Source organism: Piliocolobus tephrosceles, chromosome 1 (assembly GCF_002776525.5).
Source record: "Piliocolobus tephrosceles isolate RC106 chromosome 1, ASM277652v3, whole genome shotgun sequence".
In the NCBI taxonomy this organism is placed as follows: domain Eukaryota; kingdom Metazoa; phylum Chordata; class Mammalia; order Primates; family Cercopithecidae; genus Piliocolobus; species Piliocolobus tephrosceles.
In genome coordinates this window covers 207,286,243-207,308,359 of record NC_045434.1, presented here as the reverse complement: position 1 = coordinate 207,308,359, position 22,117 = coordinate 207,286,243, and the positions used below count along the sequence as shown (strand labels likewise).

The following is a 22,117-nucleotide window of genomic DNA, read 5'->3' as shown; positions in this document are numbered from 1 at the left end:
CTGGTGCCAGAAGCACCTGCCAAATGATTTTTGCAGGCTCTGCCATGAAGGTGTTAACCCAGACTCCGGCAGACCCCAGGGGCTGCATCCTACAGTGCCAATCCTCAGGTTAAGCGGGGCTGGAGGTCTGTGATTCCTTGACTTCCCCAGGACATCTCTGCTTCGGAGCCTGTGACCATCACCCTTCCAGGACAGCGACATGGTTGCTGCCCAGCCTGTGTTTGGTGAGGGGTGGGTGAAGGCATGCAGGAGAGGACCAGTTTTCTGGGGTGTGGAGCTGGGTGGGCCCAGCCCCCCATGGGAACTCTGAGCAGCAAGATGGTAGAAGAGGATTCGCTTGGCACTCGGGGCCCCGAGGAGGGTCTGGCTAAAGGTGTGTTTACAGGCCAGCGGCTTCACCGGAAGAGCCTCTGCAGGGAAGACGGTTTCAACACCACCTCACGGAAAAAACAATTACTGTGCAATATGAGGAAAGGACAAAGGCTGTATTACCTGAGTCCCTGCACCCTCCACACCCACCTGTAGTAAGAGTTACCAAGCGGCTCTCCGGGTGGGGAAGCGCCTTGGAAGAAACCCTGTGGAGGAGTAGGTGGGTGTTATTTGAGAGTCTTCTCCTATTTGGGGATGGCTGTACTGCTTCCCATCACCCCCTGCTGAGTGTCAGGATCATATGACACAGGCCCGGAGGACATGGAAATCTCCACCAAGCTGTGGCAGGGCTGCCACAGAGCCCAGCAGACCTGGGCTTGATCCTGTGGCCTGCCAATGTCGGCAGGGACCGCCACAGCCCTGCATGGCTCCCATTCTTACCTGCCTGCCACCAGGGACTGGGGACTGAGGGACGGATGGGAGGGTCCGTCTGGCAAATGGGGCAGAGGTGGTTCAAGAAGATGGTGCGGCTTCCAGCTCCCCATGCAGGGACCAGGCAGGAGAGGGGAGGCCAGGGTGGGCCTGAGAGGGTCAGCCCCATAGAAGGAGTGATGCCAAGGCTAGGCTGGCACCTCGCCCTGGAAGGCTCAGGGTGACCAACAGAAGCGTGTTCCTGAGGCTGGCATTTTCCAGCCTACAGCCGCCAGACTTCTCACTCCACAGGCAAACCATTAAGCTTAGGACGCTGCGAGCTGAGTTTCCTTACGGCAGCTCTGGTCATATACAGAGCTTTGAGGAGGCTTTGGAGGAGTCTGCAATAGAGAGCCGGCGTGGCTGCTGCAGCGGCCCTGGGCTGGGCTAATCCAGGACTCCCAACCCCACTCACACGCTGGGTCAGCTGAGCAAAGAGGCTGAGGTTCTGTGACCACAGGCCTCCCCGTCCAGGGAAAGGATGAAAATGGGGTAACTCTCCAGGGAAGGTTTCAGGGCTATCTGCCCAGCTGCAGGCCCAGAAAGGAAAGGTGCACAGGGCTTTTGTCTACCTGCAGGGTGTCTTGAGTCTGGCAGCTGTACCCACAGGAGAAGGGGAATAAATCAGTGGTTACAAGCAACAGCAAACTTCCTATGTTTAACTGCATAGTCTCTCTGTGACTCAGTTTCTTTTGTAAAATGGGGACGTCCCCTAGGGTCCTTAAGGGGACTGAGAATTCATGCACATGAAGATTTCCATCAATCTCAACACATGTGAAGGGCTCAGAAAGCGTGACTATGATCACCTGGGCAAAGGCGACAAGCCCATTCAAGATCAGAGCAAAGTTGCATTTCTTTCCTGCCGCGTGCTACACCTGCAGAAATGCAGAATAGAGGAGGTCCCTAGTCCACTGGCGAAGACCCCCGCCCGCTCTGCCGTGGGCGGTGAGCTCTGCTGGCCTCCTCATCTCTGATTCTTCCTTTCAGGACTCCCCTCCTCTGCTGGGTACCTGCTTTGTTGGATGCATTAATACATTCGTCCCGTCACTGCTTAACCTTGGGGGCCTGGGAGTCCCTGTCTCTTAAGATGACTTTGCCCATGAGAGTCATTGTGTCTCTGTCTTTTTTTTTTTAATTTTTGTTTATTTATTCATTCATTCATCCATTCATTTATTTATTTATTTTAGACAGAGTCTCCGTCACCCAGGCTGGAGCACAATGGCACGATCTCAGCTCAGTGCAACCTCTACCTCCAGGTTCAAGCAATTTTCCTGCCTCAGCCTTCCAAGTAGCTGGGATTACAGGTGGCCGCCACCACGCCCGGCTAATTTTTTGTATTTTTGGTAGAAACGGGGTTTGGCCATGTTGACCAGGCTGGCCTCAAACTCATGACCTCAGGTGATCCACCCGCCTCAGCTTCCCAAAGTGCTGGGATTAAGGCATGAGCCACCATGCCCATCCGTGTCTCTGTCTTAAAACTTTAACCCTCCAAGGACAATATGATTCCTTATTTTTAGGACAGGCATCATCCCAGTGTACTAAAATCACATTTGGACCTGATTTGGCCCCAACTCAATAATAGCAAGAGTGGTGGCCAAGGGGGCACTCACAACCTAGTAGGTGCTGCTGGACCAGTACACGGCAGGGCGGCCACAGAGCCCACAGACCTGGGCTTGATCCCGTGGCCTGCCAATGTCTATGAGCCTCAGTTGGGGACCACCGCAGCCCTGCATGGGGTCATGAGATGAGGGCTGTCATCCAGCACATGGCATCCACCTGCTCAGGGGTGGCAGCAGCCATGGTCTCTGCAAGACTTCATGGAGACAGTGGCAGGTCAATACAGAGCGCGTGTCACTTGGAAGTGACCTCCATTTGGCTGTGGTGGGTGTGGGACCATTCTCTAGGCATCCGATTTCTTTCCCACTGTGTGTGTGTGTGTGTGTGTGTGTGTGTGGCTCAAGCAAACACCCTGGTGTTTTCTGGACACACAGACCCCTCGCTGTTCACAAAGCCACCAAGATGGATGGGGTTTAGACCAGGATACCCCTTTCAGGGGGGCCTGCTGGAGAATAGGGAGTTGGTTGGTTGTGTATCTGGATTTATTTTGTGGGGAGGGCTACAAAAATGAGTTTTTAATGGAAAATCTGAAATATGCTACTGCTATATTTAGATTTTTTTTTCTTGGGATATAATTCACATACAGTAAAATGCTCAGCTCTTAAGCGTACAGTTTGTGTTCAGTGAGTTTGCATGGCTGTTGATCAGGGCGTCCACCCCTGATGGTCAGCTGGGGACGGTCCTTCCAAGTCTGGACTCCACTCAGAGACCCCCAAGCTCTCTGCTTCCCTCATTCTCTAGACTTGATGACTCAGCCTTCAGCACGTTCATCTCTGCTGTTTCATCCACCCTTCCTGGGCTGGGGAAACCCAAAGGTCAGGGTTCTGCAGTTAGTGAGGCCAAGGTTTCCTTCCGGAAGATCAAGGAGGTTTGCCCTTTTCCGAAACGATCATGATGAGCTACATTTGACCCTCATGTAGAACCTTCCGGAGAGTTTCCACTGAGATGATTGCTTTGTTTAATGTTTACCACAGGCCTGAGAGACTGGCCTTGGCTCCATTTTCAGATAAGAGATCAGAGGTTGCTTGTCCACAGGTCAAATAGCTGGGAAGTGGGGGAGCCAAGACTGAGCCCCAGCTGGCTGACCCAAACCTGTGTGCCCGCCTCAGCACTGCACTGCATGCCTCCCAAGAACACGGCATGGAGCACAGTGTTGGGTGGTGGGTGTGGGCAGAACAGTCCCTGCCCTCATGGAATGGACAGGCTGGCTCCATGGCCATACCCTTCTCCAGGGGCTGTGCGGGGAGTGTCCGTAGTGGAGGGCCAGGACCGCCATGCACTGAGTGGCTGACTCACTCATACCCTGCTGAGGGGCATGCCTGCCTTCATTGGCATCTGCCAAGCCTGGTTGCCGCCTGGGCCCTGCTGGCTCAGGAAGCCCTTGTGTCACCCACAGACCTTGCTCCTCTCCTTTTGGAAGGTGATAGCGTGGCAGTTGAGGCTGGAAGTGCTGGAACCAGACCATCTGTGTCCAAACCCTGGCTCTGCTCTTCACCCTGTGTGACCTTGGCCAAGCTATTTAACTCCTCTGTGCCTCAACTTCCCCATCTATGAACTGTGGATGATGATAATAGGATCTGCTTCATGGAGTTACTGTGAGAATTAAACTAGTTAAGCAGGTAAAATACAGCAAAGTTTAGGGCATATAGTATGTGCTCAAGAAGTGTTAAGAAAGATGTAATTGTTATTATAATAAATAATACTCATAATATTATTGTTACTTAGACCTTTGGCTTGGGGAGGCTGAGTTTACAAACCTACAATTCACCCAGAGTCTTAGCGGTCCGGGAGGTTGCCTTCTGTTTTAGGTGGCTGCTGTAGCTCTAGCCATTTAGTCCACTTTCCAGAAGTGGAGAAGGTGGAGAAAGGTGGAGAAAGAGGTAAAGCCCTATTTTTGTAAGGGTCGGTCCTCTTAAGGGACTTTTTTCTGTACCTCACTGGCCAGAAGTGTGTCACATGGACAACCCTAGCTGAAAGGGAAGCTGGAAAACAGCATTTTTAAAAAGTGGGACTCGTTGCTTTTGCAAACTAAAGGAGATGGGCTACAGAAGGGCAAGGGTCTGCCCCAGCTCCCTCTGCCACCTGGTTTGGACCTTTCCTCTGAGTGGGTACCCCACACCCCCTTTCCCTTGGGGAGGAGGCCCCGGGGACCTGCGGCATGGCCTGCCTGCTGCTATCCTTGTCCCCCTGAGGGTAGCACCATTGGTAACAGTTGGCTCCCTGCGGCAGGAGGGCCACTGTTTCCCAGACGATGTTTACTTCCTGCTACTATGGCCAAGAGAACTCTGCTAAGTCCATGGATTTTGGGCCCCTCTACTCAGAGGCCTGAGGGCACTGCGGTTCCCCAGCGTCAGCAGAAAGGTACCCAATCAATCTTTGGGGTTTTTTGTCCTTGGGCAAAGGACAAGTTTTCTCCAGGAAAGTTTTCTCCAGAAAGTATACTCCTTCCTCAGTAGCTGTCTTGCCTTTGGCAAATGGTTTTCTCCTGTCATTGGGTCACCAGCCTGAGCTGTACCAGATGCTTAACAAATACCATCTTCATCTCACACCCTCTAGCCCAGCGCCAACAGGAGAGCTCCATGCAGTCATGGCAGCGGTCTGGATCTGCACTGTCCCTTACCTTAGCTCCTAGCCACGTGGGTGCACTCGAAATGTGGCTGGAGAAACTGAGTTTTTCATTTTAATTAATTTGTCCGTAAGATAGTCACCTGTGGCCAGGCGCGGTGGCTCACGCCTTTCATCCCAGCACTTTGGGAGGCCGAGGCGGGCGGATCACGAGGTCAGGAGCTCGAAACCATCCTGGCTAACACAGTGAAACCCCGTCTCTATTAAAAATACAAAAAATTAGCCGGGCGTGGTGGCGGGCGCCTGTAGTCCCAGCTACTCGGGAGGCTGAGGCAGGAAAATGGCGTGAACCCGGGAGGCGGAGCTTGCAACGAGCTGAGATCGCACCACTGCACTCCAGCCTGTGAGAGACAGTGACAGGCCCAAGGTCACACAGCAACGTGATAGTTCCTCTGAGGAAGAAACGAAAGTCTTCCAACAGCAGCTTCTTTATTGTTTCTTCAGAAATGTGGTTGGTCCCGCCTGCAGAGGGGAAGATAAGTTGTGGACACAGTGCTCAGTGTGCTAGGCACATGTAAGCACTTTACACGTGCCTTATTTATTCCCATCTCCCCTGTTTTACAGGTGAGGTCACCGAGGCCCAAGGAGGAGAAGTGCCTCCTGGTGGCCCCAGATCGGGTAAATTGAGAGGCTGTGCTCTTGGCGCTTAGGCTGAGATTGCAGTCCCAGGGTTGTCTCCACTCCTGGAAGAGTCTGGGGGATGCGAGACCTGGGCCTCCACACCCAGCTGGGGCAGGTGCAGTTAGCAAGCTCTGATAAGCCTCTCTCTTTCCATGGAGTTGTTTTTCCAGCCTGGTCTCCTAAGACTTGGCTCCTGCAGGTGCCGCACCTGGTGACCCACCCTCGAGGCTCCCATCAGCTTATTCACAGCCTGACTGGAGGGGTGGGGCTTAGGCATCAGATACAACTGTTAAGAAGGTGCGCGCAGGAAAAAAATCTGCCTTTGCCACTGTTAGCCAAAGAGAAAGGCACATGGCACCCAGCTCCATCTCACTCTCTGCTCTCATCTGAGTGCAGGGTGCAGAGAAGACCCTGGCAGATGCCCTTCCTGTGCCTGCCCCGCCTCCTTCCTGTGCAGTGCTCAGGCAAAGCCCGCTCCCCTGGTTGTCCCATTTCATGGTGTCAAAATCCCCATGAGATGGGAGTAGCACTGCTGCAATAAAACACAAGACGTCCAGTTAAATTTAAATTTCAGATACGTGATGAATCAATTTTTCATATAGGTATGTTGCATGCAGTAGTTGGGACATACACTGAAAATGATTTGTTGTTTATCTGAAATTCAAATCTAACTGTGCGTCTAGGGGTGTTTTTTTGGCATTACTTTGTTTTGTTTTGCTTACTCTGGCAACCCTAAGTGGGTGGCATCTGTGCAGCATACATGACAACGGAGACCCAGAGAAGTGACATGAGACTTGTGCAAAGTCAAGACGAGGCCCTGGCCAGGCCTAGGTTTGAAGCCAAATGTCTTGGAATCCTTTGCCTTCTTTCTGGACAACAGTAAACAATCTTGGTGGCTTCCTTGGGTGGTTGGAGGAGACCCAGAAGTCACTGGAAAAAAAAAAAAAAAGAGACCCAGCATGGTGGCTTACACCTGTAATCCCAGCACTTTGGGAGGCCGAAGCAGGTGGATCACCTGAGGGCAGGAGTTCGAGACCAGCCTGGCCAACATGGTGAAACCCCGTCTCTACTAAAAATACAAAAAATTACCCGGGCATGGTGGTGGGCCTGTAGCCTGTAATCCCAGCTACTTGGGAGGCTGAGGCAGGAGAATTGCTTGAACCTGGGAGGCAGAGGTTGTAGTGAGCCAAGATTGTACTGCCGCACTCCAGCTTGGGCAACAGGAGTGAAACTCCATCTCAAAAGAACAAAAAATTAAGCAAAAACAAACCTGCCTCTTCTACCTGTGTGACAACGGACATACTGTTAGCAGTCACTCACACCTTATTGTGAAATAGACTCTTAGTGACAGTCGAGTAGGGAACAGGGGTCCTGGCAGGACAGAAGATTGTAGAGTATTGATCAAGAGGAGAAAATTCCAGCCTTGGCGACTGCTAGAGATAGTGAGCTGAGGCAGGAGCGCCGAGGGGTGGTTGGGGCCGAGCCTTTTATAATCTGACCTCTCCAGCCTTCCTCCCGTTCTTCCTCACCTGACACCCTTTTCCTGGGCACTCAGGACCCTCCAGCTTTGCAGCTGCCTTTGCTCACACCACTTCCTCCTTCCCCAGTCGCATCCTCTAGGGTCCATCTGGAATGCCACCAACTTCTCAAGGATGTCTGAGTGCTCCGAGTACATGTGGCCCCTTCCGTCTTGTGTTTCTTTGTATGTGCGTCTATTTGCTGGAGGCTTCTTGAGGCCAGGAGTCTTCCCTTCCCTTTCCTGGCCTGGAGTGTAGGTGGGCCCCAAATGTTTACCCAGAAAGAGGGCAGGGGTGTGGCCCCAAAAGCAAACCTCCTACTTAGGAGTTTTGCTAAGAGACTTGGACAGTTCCTGGGCTGCCTCCATGGCACATGAGGTTTGGGGGTCCTTTGATGGTGGGATCCAGGAGCACTAACCTGAGAGTGGGGCCTGTCTCGGGCTTTCATCCCAGTGCCCCCGTGCCCAGAGCCACGCGTGGTATGGGCAGGGACCTCCCCATGTTAGGTGGATGGAGGCGTTCGACAGATGTCACCGAGTGCCCCTGATGTGTCGCACAGACACTGTTTCCAGCACTCGAGACCCGATAGTGAAGGAGACAGGGCAGGATATGCGATCGGGCCCTGCTCTCGGATCCTGTGTCCACCGAGCACGCAGCTGGGGAGTGAGTGAGCTTCCATGTTGCTACGGGGTTTTGTCCGGGTTGACTGCTGTGCTGTTGACACTGGACAGGAGCGGAGCCGTTTTAGGTCTCTTGAGGCTGTGACAGTGAGGCTGAGACAGACTGACGGGAAGGAAACTGTGAAGAGGGGACAGGAGCTCCCAGGCAGGTCACAGCTCTGCGGAGGCCCTGAGGTGCAGCGAGTCTAGCACCTTCCAGAACTGAGAGAAGCCGGCAGCCTGAAGGAGGCCTCAGACAGGGCCGAAGAGGCAGCTAATATGCCGAGGAGCGGGGCAGGGAGGCTGTCGGGGCCAAGTGAGATGTGCCTTGCACGTCAGAGGCGCCCTTGGGCTTCTGTGGGGAGGAAGGACTCAGGTTAGGAGGAGCTGGGAGGGCAAGGAGGTACCCTGGGAGGCCTCCTCTCCTTAGAGGGGTGGCGGGGCCCATCGTGGCCTCAGGAAGTGATGTGAGATGGACGAGGGAATAGGGGCTGGAGTTGCCACCACCTTTTCCCAAGGCGGCTGGTGGGAGAGTGGTGCTCCATCCTCAGGGCTCAGCCCCGCTCCCCCTCTGCCTGCCCCCTCTCCTGGACCTGGCTCTGCCCACTCAGCCTCGAGGCCAGTGGATCCCTAGGGAGTCCAGCAGGTTGTAATGCCTTAGAGATTGCCAGCAGGCACTGATGGCGAGGGTAGGGCATCTAGGAAAGGGCAGTACATTACCATTATTGCACCCTCTCTGTACATGGCATTCACGGAGCACTTCTAGCATATGTACATGGGGTACTTCCTGTGTACATGGAGCACTTCTTATGTACATGGAGCACTTCCTGTGTACCCAGGGCACTTCCTGTGTACATAGAGCATTTCCTTTATGAGGAGAGGCACTTCCAATGCCTCCGAGGAGCCTCACAGCCAATGAGGGTTAGACCTGTTTAACAGATGCAGTGTCCAAGGCTCAGCAGGGAGGGAGTTGCTCATCAGCCACCACATGCCTGGCTGGAGACCTGGTGACTCCAAAGCTGTGCCCCCAGCCATGCCCTTTCCATGACCCTCATGGGAGAGGACTGTGCACCGAACCTCCAGGGAGTACACATCCCCTTTTAGCAGCAGGGACGCTCCTGGCTCTACCTGCACATGTCCGGTCCAGCCAGGGCTGCCCTTGGCCCCTCCCCTGGTCCCTCTGTGATGTGGAATGGAGGGAGGGGGAAGGCAGTGTGGGGAGGGGAGGAGTCCGTGCCGAGGGTGGGATGGCCTGGTGGCCAGCGCAAGGCTGGTGAGTGCAGCGCCTTCGTCTGTTCATTCTCGAGGGTGGCCAGGTGCCAGGTGCTGTTCTAGGCACGAGGATGCGGCCATGGACAACACAGACTCAAGTTCCCGCCCTCCTGGGTCTTACAGCCAGCCTGTGGATAAACAGATCCACAGGGCATGACAGGCGCTGACGGCTACTGCGGAGAAAGAGCGAGGAGGAAGGAGGCCGGGGCGCAGGGCGGCAGGGCGCAGAGCGGTGGGGCAGCGTATGCTGAGCTTCCACCATAGCGGTGATGGACACAGACAGCCCTGCACCCCCACCCGCCCCTGGAGCCCACACTGAGTTTGGGAAGGAGACAGATAAATAGAGCATCACACAGGGTGGTGAGAGAAGGCCCTTCCACGCAGGTGATGTGGAGTGGACTCTTGTGTCACAATGAGGAGGCAGCCACGGGAAGAACCAGGAAAGGGTGTTCAGGTGGAGGACACTGCGGAGACAAAAGCGCTATGCTGGAAAGAGTGCGGCATATTGTAGAGAGGGGGACAAGTGTGGCTGTAGGTGGGAAGAGAGAGAGGATGTAGGCAGAGGCCTGGCCCCAGCCAGGGCTGCCCTTGTCCCCTCCCTAGGTCCCTCTGTGATGTAAAATGAGGGAAGGAAGGGGAAGGCAGTGTGGGGGTGGCCCAGTGGCCAGCACAAGGCTGGTGAGTGTGGTGCTTTCATCTGTTCATTCTCAAGGGGACCTGCTTAATGAATATTTCAGCGTGTCCTTCCACCGTCTCCTAAGTGAGGTTTGCTCCTTCTCTTTATGCGCTCTCCTAAGAGTTATGCAGAGGTATACGTAGCCTGGTGCCTGTGCACAGCCTGATTGCCTCTAGCACCCCTTAGCAGTTCTGTTTTCACCGTTGCCCAGGTGAGCTGACCTGGGTGTGGGTGTGTCTATCTGCCCACAGCTGAGAAGCTGACAACACCTGGGTTGACATGGCTCTCACTCTGAGAGGACGACATACCTTCTGGGTCCCTTCCAGCTCCCAGGGCCTGAGTGTTCTCCTTGGCCCCATTCCTGGGGCCTCACTGTATGTAGGGTTGGATTTAAGTGCTACAGAAACCTCTGTCCACGGTGTCACCTTGTCACTGCTCATTAGACCCTATTTTCCTGCAGGACAGTCAGGTGCAAATGCGTAAGTTCTGTTTGTACACAGTGCTGAGCTCCTCAAGGTTATCTGCTTTGCAAAATGTGTTGAATATGCCTTTCTATGGCTGTTTCCCAAGCATGAGACTGGGAGTCCGGGCTGTGGAGTCAGCCAGGCCTTGGTTCAAATCCCAGCTCTGCTACGCACTAACTTTATGACCACCTGGAGTTACTTAATCTCTCTGGGCCTCGAGGTCCTAATTTGTAAAATGAGATTATGATGGTCCCTGCATCTGAAGGTTTTGGTGGCTTAAATGAGATAATGCATATGAGACTCAACTCAGCATACTGTTGGCTCGTGGTTATGATGCTCACTCCTAAGACCTTCAACCACTGGAGTGGACATTCTGAGTGCAGGACAGCGGCAGTGGATTCCTCGGGAGTCGTCGTGGCGGGTGGGGGGTCTCACTAGGTGTGCTCTGCAGACTGTGGGTGGGGCCTAAAATTGGCGCTGGGGCTCTTTGGAATAAGGCAGTGGTTTCAAGGGGTTCTCCTCCCTTCACATATGTAGGAAAGGCCCTGAATGCAGAGCAAACAGAAAAGCCAAAGCAACCTCAAACCATCCCCAGAAAACGCGAGTGAGCGGCCAGCCGACGTTCCTGTCCTCTAACCCTGTGCCCTTCTCCCCTAGTGCTCCTGCGGGAAGAAGTGTCGCGGCTCCAGGAGGAAGTTCACCTTCTCCGGCAGATGAAGGAGATGTTGGCGAAGGACCTGGAGGAGTCGCAGGGTGGCAAGTCCTCCGAGGTCCTCTCGGCCACCGAGCTCAGGGTCCAGCTGGCCCAGAAGGAGCAGGAGCTAGCCAGAGCCAAAGAAGCCTTGCAGGGTGAGTGATGAGTCAGCGGCGGTTCCTTTGCTGGGGGCGCAGGCCCCAGGGATCTGGGGTCCTCCCCATGCAGGGGAAGTGACGCAGATGGACATGGGGGTCTCCCAGCACCCACCTCCAGCCACGGCTGCCCTGTCCCTTCTTCAAGTGGAATTCTGCGTCTTGTGGGGTGGGTGCAGATGCCATTCCTTCCTCCAGTGTGACCATCACACATTGCCCATATGGCTGGATGTGAGGTGCCTCCCTCTGGGGTGTGATTAGTGTGTGGGCATCTTGGCTGGACCAGGACGCTGGCCCAGCAGCTGAGTCTCTCTTACCCGGCACCCTTGGGGTCCTTCGGTGCCTCCACTCGGAGCACAGTGTGGCTACACTGGTTTCTCTGCTGGAGGACATGTCTGTGTCCCATGTGTCCCTCTTGCTCACCATGATGGGCTCTCCTGGGCCCAGAGGAAGGAGTTGGAAGATGACATGGTGTAGTGTCCGGGGGTCTCTTGAAGACAAGGACCACAGACCCGTAACTACCATGTGGCTAGTGTGTCTTCAGCCAGAAATTAATTTAGGAGATGAGGAAACTGGTGTCCACATGCTCAGCCTGGTTTCCCTGGAGGGACCCACATCCCTCTCTCCCGGGAGGCACCTGCCCACATTGTGTGGGGCTGGAAGAAGGGTCTCAGCTGGTTATTTGAGAAAGGTTGGAAGCCATCATGTAACCTGTCAATGGACTCCACAGTGCTTGGAGAACTCAGGCATGAAACATCTGGGGAAAACATAGCCTTAGGGGTCTGCACTGATTCTCTTAAACCCCCTCAGTGTCTTTGCTTCTTCTAGAAAAGACAATAAAGCTTTGCAACCTGCTTTCCACTTATCATTCACTAGAACAATGAATCCTCTTTAAAAATGTTGTTTCTGAAGCTAAAGCAGGTTTATTAATTAGGTTAATACCATGCTGCTGTAACAAAGAGACCCCAAAACACAGAGGCTTAAAGAATCTGTTTCTTCCTTAACCACCCCCCAGTGAGCATTTGAGTCTGGTTGGGTGTTATGTTTTCCCCTCGGTCCATGAGAGACCCCAGGGAAAGAGCCAGAATCGAGGGCCAGAGATTTGCCTTTGTAAGAGCTTGGTCGTGTGACCATTCCTAGATGCAGAGGGTTCTGGGAAATGTAGTTTCTAGTGGCCTTGTCCCAGCTAGGACTCTAACAGGGTAAAAGGGAGAATGGATTTTGCTGGACAGTTAATTGGCTCAGTCAGAGCCAGTTCCCCGACAAAAGGTGTGATGTGGGCAGCAGGCCAAGAAGGCTATCTGTCCAGTGCCCAGCTGACCATCCCCCGGAAAGCCTGGGAAGTCCTCAGTTGAGGGTGAGCTTGTATCCAGAGTGTCACAGCACTCTTGACAAATGTTCTTTTCAGCAGTACATGTTGCTCTCCAAGGCAGGTAGATGACCCTCTTCTTCTGGGGTCTTGTTTCTGGTGGGGCCACGGCGGCAGCGTTTTGGGTGGTCTTTTGAAGCTGCAGTGGACTTTGGGGAGCATTGTGGCCCAGCTGACATGGCATGCCTGGGAAGTCATTTTGCCAAGCAGGCACACTTTACCTCTATGCAGCCACCCGGCAATCTAGGCAGATCTGTGTGAGCCATCCTCCATGCCCAGTTTCCCAGGATCCTGTAATATCCATTCTCCTTCATCAGGATGGAGACCCAAGTCTCGAGAATCTCCCACAAGCAAGTGCTGCTGGGCCCAGGCTGTGCAAGCTGTTGTCGTTTGGTCTTATGAAGCTTTATCATGTAGTGGAGAGTACAGAGTGGCTCAGGAAGCAGCCAGATGCTGCTCAGTCACCTTTCCCACTCTGTGTCCCAGGGACAGAGACGCTGACCTCCACATCTTTGACCAGCGACAGGATTTTCACCCCTATATGCTCTTCTGGACCTGTGAGGAAGAGAAAAACCTCCCTTAGCAGTTCCTGGGCCTAGAGGGATGGGCTGGGGGTTAAGCAAAGGCTCACTTACACCACCATCCCCAGCTACTGGGATGTACAGCCTAGCCTTTCCAGTTTCCTGATCTGAGTGATGGGACATTAACAGTGGCTTTGCAGGAGGTTGTGAGAATGAAAGGAGGTAATGCCTGGAAAGGTGATAGATAGTTCCCGCCGTTATGATAATGTACATCCTTCTGTCTTTAGCCCACAAGGCACAGAGCTGTGCAGGCAATCTTTCCTAACTCTGCGCTGTAAGATTTCTTATCCACCACCAAAGATCTTTGGCCTTGCCCAGGGATGCAGAGATCTACCCCTTTGTAGGAATATTAATATAAGCAACAAGGACTTGTCAGTATTCATGAAAAGGAAGCTTTATTGAGCATCTACTGGGTGCCAACACCGTTCTAAGCACGTGACCTACCATTCACCTCAATCCTGCCAGGAGCTGGAAACCCCGTTTCTCAGGTGGAGACGCCTGAGTGAGGTTCAGGGAAAGTCAATAACTTGACCGAGGTGACAGAGCCAATTAGCGGCAGCAGCAGAGACTTCTTCCCGCTGCACAGACACGCCTCATCTTCCCTCTGGGTGTGGTTGTGGGGAAGGAAGTTGGCCTGGATGCGAGAGACAGAAGCCATTCTTACTTCAGTGGTGGTGACGGCAGACTCAAGTCAGATCTGGGCTGGAATCCCACCTCTACCACTTATTAGCTATGTGAGCTCGAATGCATTCTTTTGTTTTTACTTGTTTATTTTACTTTAAGTTCTGGGATAAACGTGCAGAACATGCAGGTTTGTTGCGTAAGTATACATGTACCATGGTGGTTTGCTGTACCTATCAACTTGTCATCTAGGTTTTAAGCCCTGCATGCATTAGGTATTTGTCCTAATGCAATCCCTCCCCTTGCACCCACCACTCAACAGGCCCCAGTGTGTGATGTTCCCCTCCCTGTGTCCATGTGTTCTCATTGTTCAACTCCCACTTACGAGTGAGAACATGCAGTGTTTGGTTTTCTGTTCCTGTGATAGTTTGCTGAGAATGGTGGTTTCCAGCTTCATCCATGTCCCTGCAAAAGACATGAACTCATTCTTTTTTTATGGTTGCATAGTACTCCATGATGTATTGTGTACCACATTTTCTTTATCCAGTCTGTCACTGATGGGCATTTGGGCTGGTTCCAAGTCTGTGCTATTGTAAATAGTGCTGCAGTAAACATACGTGTACATGTGTCTTTATAATAGAATGATTTATAATCCTGTGGGTATATACCCAGTAATGGGATGGCTGGGTCAAGTGGTATTTCTGGTTCTAGAGCTTGGATGCATTCTTTAACCTCCCTGCCCCATTATTCCTTTGCCGAGAGTAATAGTAACAATGCCTATGTTTCTTATAATTGGGACTGATAAACAGTAGCTATTTCATAGGGTTGTTGTGAAGATTGAGGTAGAAAGTGCATGGCCTGGTGTGTAGTACCATTGGTGCCAGTACTGAGATCTGCTTGGAGATGTTGTTTGTCTGATTCTCATGAGGGGTGGTCCAGACCTGAGAACCCCCCGAGCCCATCCAAGCTCAAGGTAGCAGCATTCCTGAAAGGCAGTGAGATGGGCACCTTCAGCCACCACGAGCATCCTGCCTGGAATTCTACAAAGTCATAAATAAGCTGCTTCACCAGCCACAGCACATGGTGAGTAAATTGCAGACAGATGTGGGAGAAGGAGTCCAGGGCATGGAAAGGGATTTATATGCCTATAATGAGGAGAGGGGGAATAAACGCGCAAGCCGAGCAAGCAGCAGATGTTGGGCGACACTTGTTAACATCCAGTGTCCCTAACGTGGGAAAAAGCAAAGCCCCCAAAGACTTACCCCCTGGCAGATTCCCTCTCCAACTAACTCCCCCGCCGTCTTGTGTTTGAATGAGACCCGAAATTTCTAGCGTGTGAGAGGAATAGGAACTCAAGCAGGCACCCAAAACATCAGTCTGCGGTTAAAACACAAAAGCAATGAAAAGAATCGTGTTTGGGAAAAACGGGGGCTTAGAAGATTCCTTTGTTTCTTTGGAAATGAGTGTGGGAAAGTTTGGTTTTGAATTTTGGTCTCATCATGAGCTTAAAGGCAGAAACCTGAATGATTGTTTAAGATATATATATATATATATTTATTATTATTATTATTATTATCATTATTATTGAGACAGGGTCTCACACTGTCATCCAGGCTTGAAGTGCACTGGAGCAATCTCAGCTCACTGTAACCTCTGCCTCCCGGGCTCAAATGAGCCTCCAGAGTAGCTGGAACTACAGGCACATACCACCATGCCTGGCTAATTTTTGTATTTTTTTATAGAGACGGAGTCTTGCTATGTTGCTCAGTTTGGTCTCAAACTCTTGGGCTCAAGCGATCTGCCCGGGTCGGCTTTCCAAAGTGCTGAGATTACAGGCATGAGCCACCAAGCCCACCTCATCAATGATGTCATCTTATGTATATACTGCATGAGCCCTGCCTGGCACATGTGGGAAGCGTGTAGCCTGGGGGACCCCTTTGGGGTGTCTGTTGATTCCCTCAGGCCTCCTCAACTTCATGATTTCCCCGCGAATCAAGGCAGCACAGAAACAATAATAGTGGAAATTTGCTTCATTCCTTTTCAGATCTCTTAACAGCATGTCAAATGTTTTGAGCGAGTTCCCACAACAATAAATACTCTTTGAAAACATAATTTTTAATGACTACATAATGTTCTACCAAATGGAGATACCATAATTTATTTAGCCGTTTCCCTATTATTAGACATTTAAGTTGTTTCTACTTTTTTTCTCTCTCTGTCTTTTTGTTTGTGTTTTTGTCGTTACAGAACACTGTCATACAGATCCGTGTGTGGAAATCTGTTTATTTTCGTAAGACGCATTTCTTAAGCTTTTTGGTCTGAGACCCACTTTATACCTTTACAGAATTGAAGACCCCCAAAGAGCTTTTGTTCATTTTTAATGAACAAAATTAATGTTTTCAAACAGTATTAATGTTTTCAAAATTAAAACTAGAAAAAGGATGTAAATCTTCAGTAATTTATTTTAAAATCATAATAAATTCATTATATGTTAATATAAGTATAGTATCTTTTTCTTTTTTTTTTGGGTTTTTTTTTGGTTTTTTTGAGATAGTCTCACTCTGTCACCCAGGCTGGAGTGCAGGGTCATGATACTGGCTCACTGCAACATCCGTCTTCTGGGTTCAAGTGATTCTCATGTCTCAGCCTCCCAAGTAGCTGGGACTACAGGCACCTGCCACCACGCCTGGCTAATTTTTGTATTTTTAGCAGAGACAGGATTTCACCGTGTTGCCGAGGTTGGTCTAAAACTCTTGACCTTAAGCAATCTGTCCGTCTCGGCCTCCCAAAATGCTGGGATTACAGGCATGAGATACCTTGCCCCACCAATACAGTTATCTTTTCATGAGAAGTAGCTGTACTTTCCCAAACAGATTTGAATGAGAAGAGCAGCACTGTTTTTTAAACATTTTTGTAAAACTCGCTGGTGTCTGGCTTCATAGCAGAGTGCTGAATTCTCATCTCTGCCCCGTCTGTCTAGTGGGATTGTTGTTTTGGTTGAAAATCTGGCGTACACAGTTTTGTATTAATAGTTGGAAAAGAAAGGATCATATTAATTGCCTTGTTAGATAATTGTGAGTGTTCTTTGATACCATGCTAAAACTCAGTGGTAGTTTCTTGAAGGTTTGTTGCAGTGCGTATCTGAAACCTAATCCTTTGTACTCTGCTACGTTAAAATCCTCTGGTCTAATTTGCACTTTGAAATGGGTATTTTACCCTTTTTTTTTTTTTTTTTTTTGAGACGGAGTCTTGCTCTGTCTCACCCAGGGTGGAAAATAGTGGTGCCATCTCTGCTCACTGCAACCTTCATCTCCTGGGTTCAAACAATTCTCCCATCTCAGCCCCCTGAGTAGCTGGGGCTACAGGCGTGTGCCACCACACCCAGCTAATTTTGTATTTTTAATAGAGACTGGGTTTCACCATGTTGGCCAGGCTGGTCTCAAACCCCTGACCTCAGATGATCGCCTGACTCAGCCTCCCAAACTGCTGGGATTGCAGGCATGAGCCACTGCACCCGGCTCCCGCATATGTATTACTGGGGGAAAATGACTTGAACAAAGGCTAGAAGACTAGTCTGTACATGGAGGTGGGAAGGGACACCTGATGTTGAGGCTTTGCTTCAGGCAGATGGTGGGCGATAGTCACGGTGAACTCAACGGTGACACCAGAAGCTCAGGGACCTTGGAGCTTTTCAGTAGGAGTCACTATGTGAAGTGTGGTGTTTTAGGATGTCCCCATTTTCATTTCCCTCCCTCTCCCTCTCTTTGCAGCCTGGTCACTGTCCTTCTGGCGCATGGTGGTGTGGTTACATCTGTGTGGCTCCTAGATGTGCCGATGGTATCACCTCCCGTCTGTCCCCTCAAGGTCTCTGCATTTGTATTTTATTCTCCCCCAGCCTCCAGATGATCACTCTTCTGCCCGGTCCAGGTTCAGGCTCTGCATCCTCTAGGCAGCTTGCTGGACCAGCTTCCCTGCCCAATGGGCTCAGGGTCTGTCGTTGGCAGAATAATGATGTCCCCTCTCCCAAAGATGTTCCCAGCCTAGTTCCTGGGACTTGTGAATGAGTTAGGTCCCATGGCAAAGGGGAACGAAGGTTGCCAATCAGATGTCCCTGGGATAAGTCTCTGGTGGGCCCAGTGGATCACAAGGGTCCTTGAAAGTAGACGGGGAGGCAGAAGAGAGAATCAGAGGAGATATGACCCAAGGAGCAGAGGCCAGAGGGATTCAGTGTGGGGCCTTGACACATTGTTGCTGGCTTTTAAGAGGTAGGAAGGGGCTGCAAGCCAAGGAGTGCAGGCGACCTCTAGAAGCTGGGAAAGGCAAGGAAACAGACTTTTCCTAGAGCCTCCAGAAGAAAGGCAGCCCTGCCAACACTAGGGTTTTAGCCCAGTGACACCTATTTTAGACCTGTGACCTCCAGAACTACTATAAGAAAATTCATTTGTATTAATTAATTTTGTGTTATGTTAGGCTAGCAGTCCCCAACCTCTTGGGCACCAGGGATCGGTTTCACGGAAGACAATTTTTCCACGGACCAGGTGATCCCGGAGTTGGGGGATGGTTTGGGGATGATTCCAGTGCATTACATGCGTTACATTTCTTGTGCACTTTATTTCTATTATTATTACATTGTAATATATAATGAAATAATTATACAATTTACCCTAATGTAGAATCAGTGGGAGCCCTGAGCTTGTTTTCCTGCAACTAGGTGGTCCCATCTAGGGGTGATGGGAGACAGTGACAGATCATCAGGCATTAGATTCTCATAAGGAGCTCACACCCTAGATCCCTCACATGCAGAGTTCACAAGAGGGTTCACGGTCCTATGAGAATCTAATGCCATCGCTGCTGATCAGACAGGAGGTGGAGCTCAGGCAGTAATGTGAGCGATGGGGAGCAGCTGTAAACACAGATGAAACTTCACTCACTCTCTCCTCACCTCCTGCTGTGCAGCCTGCTTCCTAAGAGGCCAGGGACCAGTACCAGTCCATGGCATGGGGCTTGGGGACCCCGTGTGAAGCCACTGCATTGTGTCACTTTGTTACAACAAGAATAGGAAACGAACCAGGCCCTCTCTTTCCCTGGACTTGGCAGCCCTAAACACTGCCCTGTCTCAGGGCTTAGGACATGTGAGGGTCATCTGTTTCCTTTAGAGACCCCTGCAGGGCACACAGCAGCCAGCACAGGGCAGGTGGAGTTGGCTGACACTGACTGAGTGTGGAGGAGAAGAAAGGATACGGAGTTTCCTCTCCTTACTGGAAGGACTAAGGTCTGTGGGAGCCTTTTCCCTGCCACAGAGTGAGTCACCTGCCTTACACTGAGCTCCTGGAAGAAACACAACTGTATTATTTAATTTGCTCATTCACCAAATGTTCCCTGAAAACTTCCTACACCAGAGCCTATGCCAATGCCTGTGGTTCAGAGCATTCCAGGACCTGCTCAAGAGTCTAGAGACATGCCTGAAACCTACGACACACTCAGTGTATGTTACTTGAATCCTGTTTTTCCAAGTGGCCAACCAGGCCCATAGATGAGAGTCTATCCCATAGACATTCCTGCTTCAAGGAGTTCTAGGCTGCAAAGACTGTCTTAAGCCCAGCAGGGTCGGTGGGGCTGGGGGACTAAAGTTCCCAGCAGGTGCAGCCATGTCCTGGCTGCCTTTGCACATGTCACCAGGCCTGCAGACAGTGGGGTAGTAGGTGGCCTGAGAGGCTGTTGAATAGAACGATGTGTCATCCGTGCTGGGGCGGCCATGCCCACTTGCTTTCTTAGGCACACATCCTTGTCACCACAGCACTGTGTGGGTTTGAAAAGCTACTTGATGTTTCCTGTGTCCCTTCCCACATCCGCACTCCATTCTTAGTCTCATTCCTTCCATCAAAGATGTGTTCATCTTCTGTGCAGTTTATCACCTGGGATTGAATGTGTATGTTCCTCTTCAGTGATTCATATGCTTGAAGCTACTGCTGTTTCTTTCGGGGCTGCTGCATGGGGCCCACCCTGAGCCAGCCCCTCGGTCCCACAGCCCTGACGTAGAAGACTCTTCACTGGTAAATCTCAGAACTCAGTGGAAGCTTCCAAAAAGTTTAACTCTACAGACAGAATGTCTTCCTAACATACTACCGGCTGCTTTTAAATATTGTTAAGAGATTCCCCTTAAAGACTACTTAGACTCCACATTTTGATCCGGTTGATAATAATTGATGGTCAGGTGGAAGAAGTGCCCAGGCTCTGTTGTTCTATTATAGCTGTCACTGGACTTGCTTTCAGCACCCTAACCCTGGCTGCTTCAGAGGGCAGCTGGATTCCTTTAAAAAACCCATGCCCTAATGCACAAGTACTTTCTATTTTATTTTATTTTTCGTGGTGGGACGGAGTCTCACTCTGTCACCTAGGCTGGAGTGTAGTGACATGATCTTGGCTCACTGCAACCTCTACCTCCTGGGTTCAAGCGATTCTCCTGCCTCAGCCTCCCCAGTAGCTGGAATGACAGTCGCCCGCCACCACGCCCAGCTGATTTTTGCATTTTTAGTAGAGACAGGGTTTCACCATGTTGGCCAGGCTGGTCTTGAACTCCTGACTTCAAGTGATCCACCCGCCTTGGCCTCCCAAAGTGCTGGGATTATAGGCATGAGCCACCGCGCCCAGCCCACAAGTACTTTTTAAAAATAATTAATCATCATCATCATTTAATTTGAGAGTAGTTTGAGGTTTACAGAAAAGTTGCAAAGATAGTACAGAGCATTGCTGTATATTGAGTTTCCCCGTTAAGATCCTTGCACAAGTGCCTTAAAGCCATCGCTTGTCATGCTTGCTGATGTCTCATTGGCCAAAACAAGCCACCTGACCAAGCCCTGTATCACGTGGGCGGGACTCTGCAAGGCCAGGCTCCTTGGCAGCCCCGTGACTCACAGTCCAACACAGAGATCCTTTTAAATAGAATCATTTCCAGAACCCGCCCTAGAGTCTGGGTTTCTGGTGACTGACAGTCTACATATTGCAACAAACTTTGTCCCCTTTGCTTTTTATGCAGTAGACTTTTTTGCACCGGAGGAACTGGTGTCCTGGTCCTCATGTGGGGTTTTTAGCACTAAGTCCATGACCCTCTGGGAGTTGGGCAAGCAGCCAGGACAGCGTCTTCCCACAGACGTCCCTGTCCGCCACACAGCCTCCTTAACATGTGCCCTTTCCGGCATCTGCTTCAACACTTGGATCAGCTTCTTAGTAGATTCCGTGATGTCTTAAGGTTCTAATTATGGACATCTCCCATTTATCCTGAGAACAACGGAAAGGCTGGTCTGTTTGCAAATGCACAGACACCCTCTAGCACTCACCCACGCCCATCTGATGCTTGTTTTGGAAACATTTACCAGAGCTCAACTCTTCCGTGTTCTGGGGAGGGGAGGTTAAGCCCATTTTGTAGTTGGGAAGACTGAGGTGTGAACACATACTGCATCGCTTTGGGGTGATAATCATTTCGGCTAGCATGTATTTAGCGCTCGGAATTTGCCGGGCACTCTCTTCATTCGTTTGCCTGTGCGAGTCATCAATCCTCCCAACAGCCCTTGTTCGATGGGTAGTGTTTGTTACCCTCAGTTTCCCCATCTATAAAATGGGGATGAGAGAGGTTAAGAAATTCTTCCGGCAGGATGTGGTGACTCACGCCTATAATCCCAGCACTTTGAGAGGCCAAGGCAGGCGGATCACGAGGTCAGGAGTTTGAGACCACCCTGACCAATGTGGTAAAACCCTGTCTCTACTAAAAATACAAAAATTAGCCAAGCGTGGTGGCACGTGCCTGTAATCCCAGCTACTCAGGAGGCTGAGGCAGGAGAATTGCTTGAATCCGGGAGGCAGAGGTTGTGGTGGGCCAAGATTGTGCCACGGCACTCAAGCCTAGGCGACAAAGCAAGACTCTGTCTCAAAAAGAAAAGAAAAGAAATTCTTCTACGGCCTTCTAGTTAGTAGGTTTTGGAGCCAAAGCTTGATCCCTAGTGAGTCTGTTTTCCAAACTGAAGATGTCTTTCAGAGGCCCCCTTCCCTGGAGACACCAGGAGTGTTTTGGTTTTTTTTTTTTTTTTTTTTTTTTTTTAGATGGAGTCTCACTCTTGCCCAGGCTGGAATGCAGTGGCTCAGTCTTGGCTCACTGCAAGCTCCACCTCCCAGGTTTACGCCATTCGGTACCAGGAGTTTTAATGCATTTTCAGCCTTTGCTCTGGAAATGGTCCCAGGGAAGAAAGGCTGCAAGTTTGCTGTCTTGGCCACACCAGACAGAAGTTTTTCTTCTTGCCTCCTCCCGGTCTCATCCTCCTTCCCTCTGCAGTGCATTGAGCACACTCCAGCCCCTGGAAATGCCAGTGGTCTCGGCTTCAGCAGAGGCTGTCTTTACGGTAGGAGCAGAGG

At 51.0% G+C, this 22,117-nt stretch overlaps 1 protein-coding gene across 6 annotated transcripts in view; it reads left to right on the top strand.

Moving 5' to 3' along the window:
- The window catches only part of KAZN (kazrin, periplakin interacting protein), a 517,580-nt gene that overhangs the window by 350,070 nt on the left and 145,393 nt on the right, over positions 1–22,117 (top strand). For 5 of the 6 annotated variants that reach the window (XM_023196157.3, XM_031934679.1, XM_023196160.2 and 2 more), the window contains one exon: positions 10,949–11,140. In XM_023196157.3, coding sequence (XP_023051925.1) covers positions 10,949–11,140 — 192 coding nt within the window. The remainder of the gene's footprint in view (positions 1–10,948; positions 11,141–22,117) is intronic. The other variant, XM_031934680.1, reaches the window with a different exon arrangement.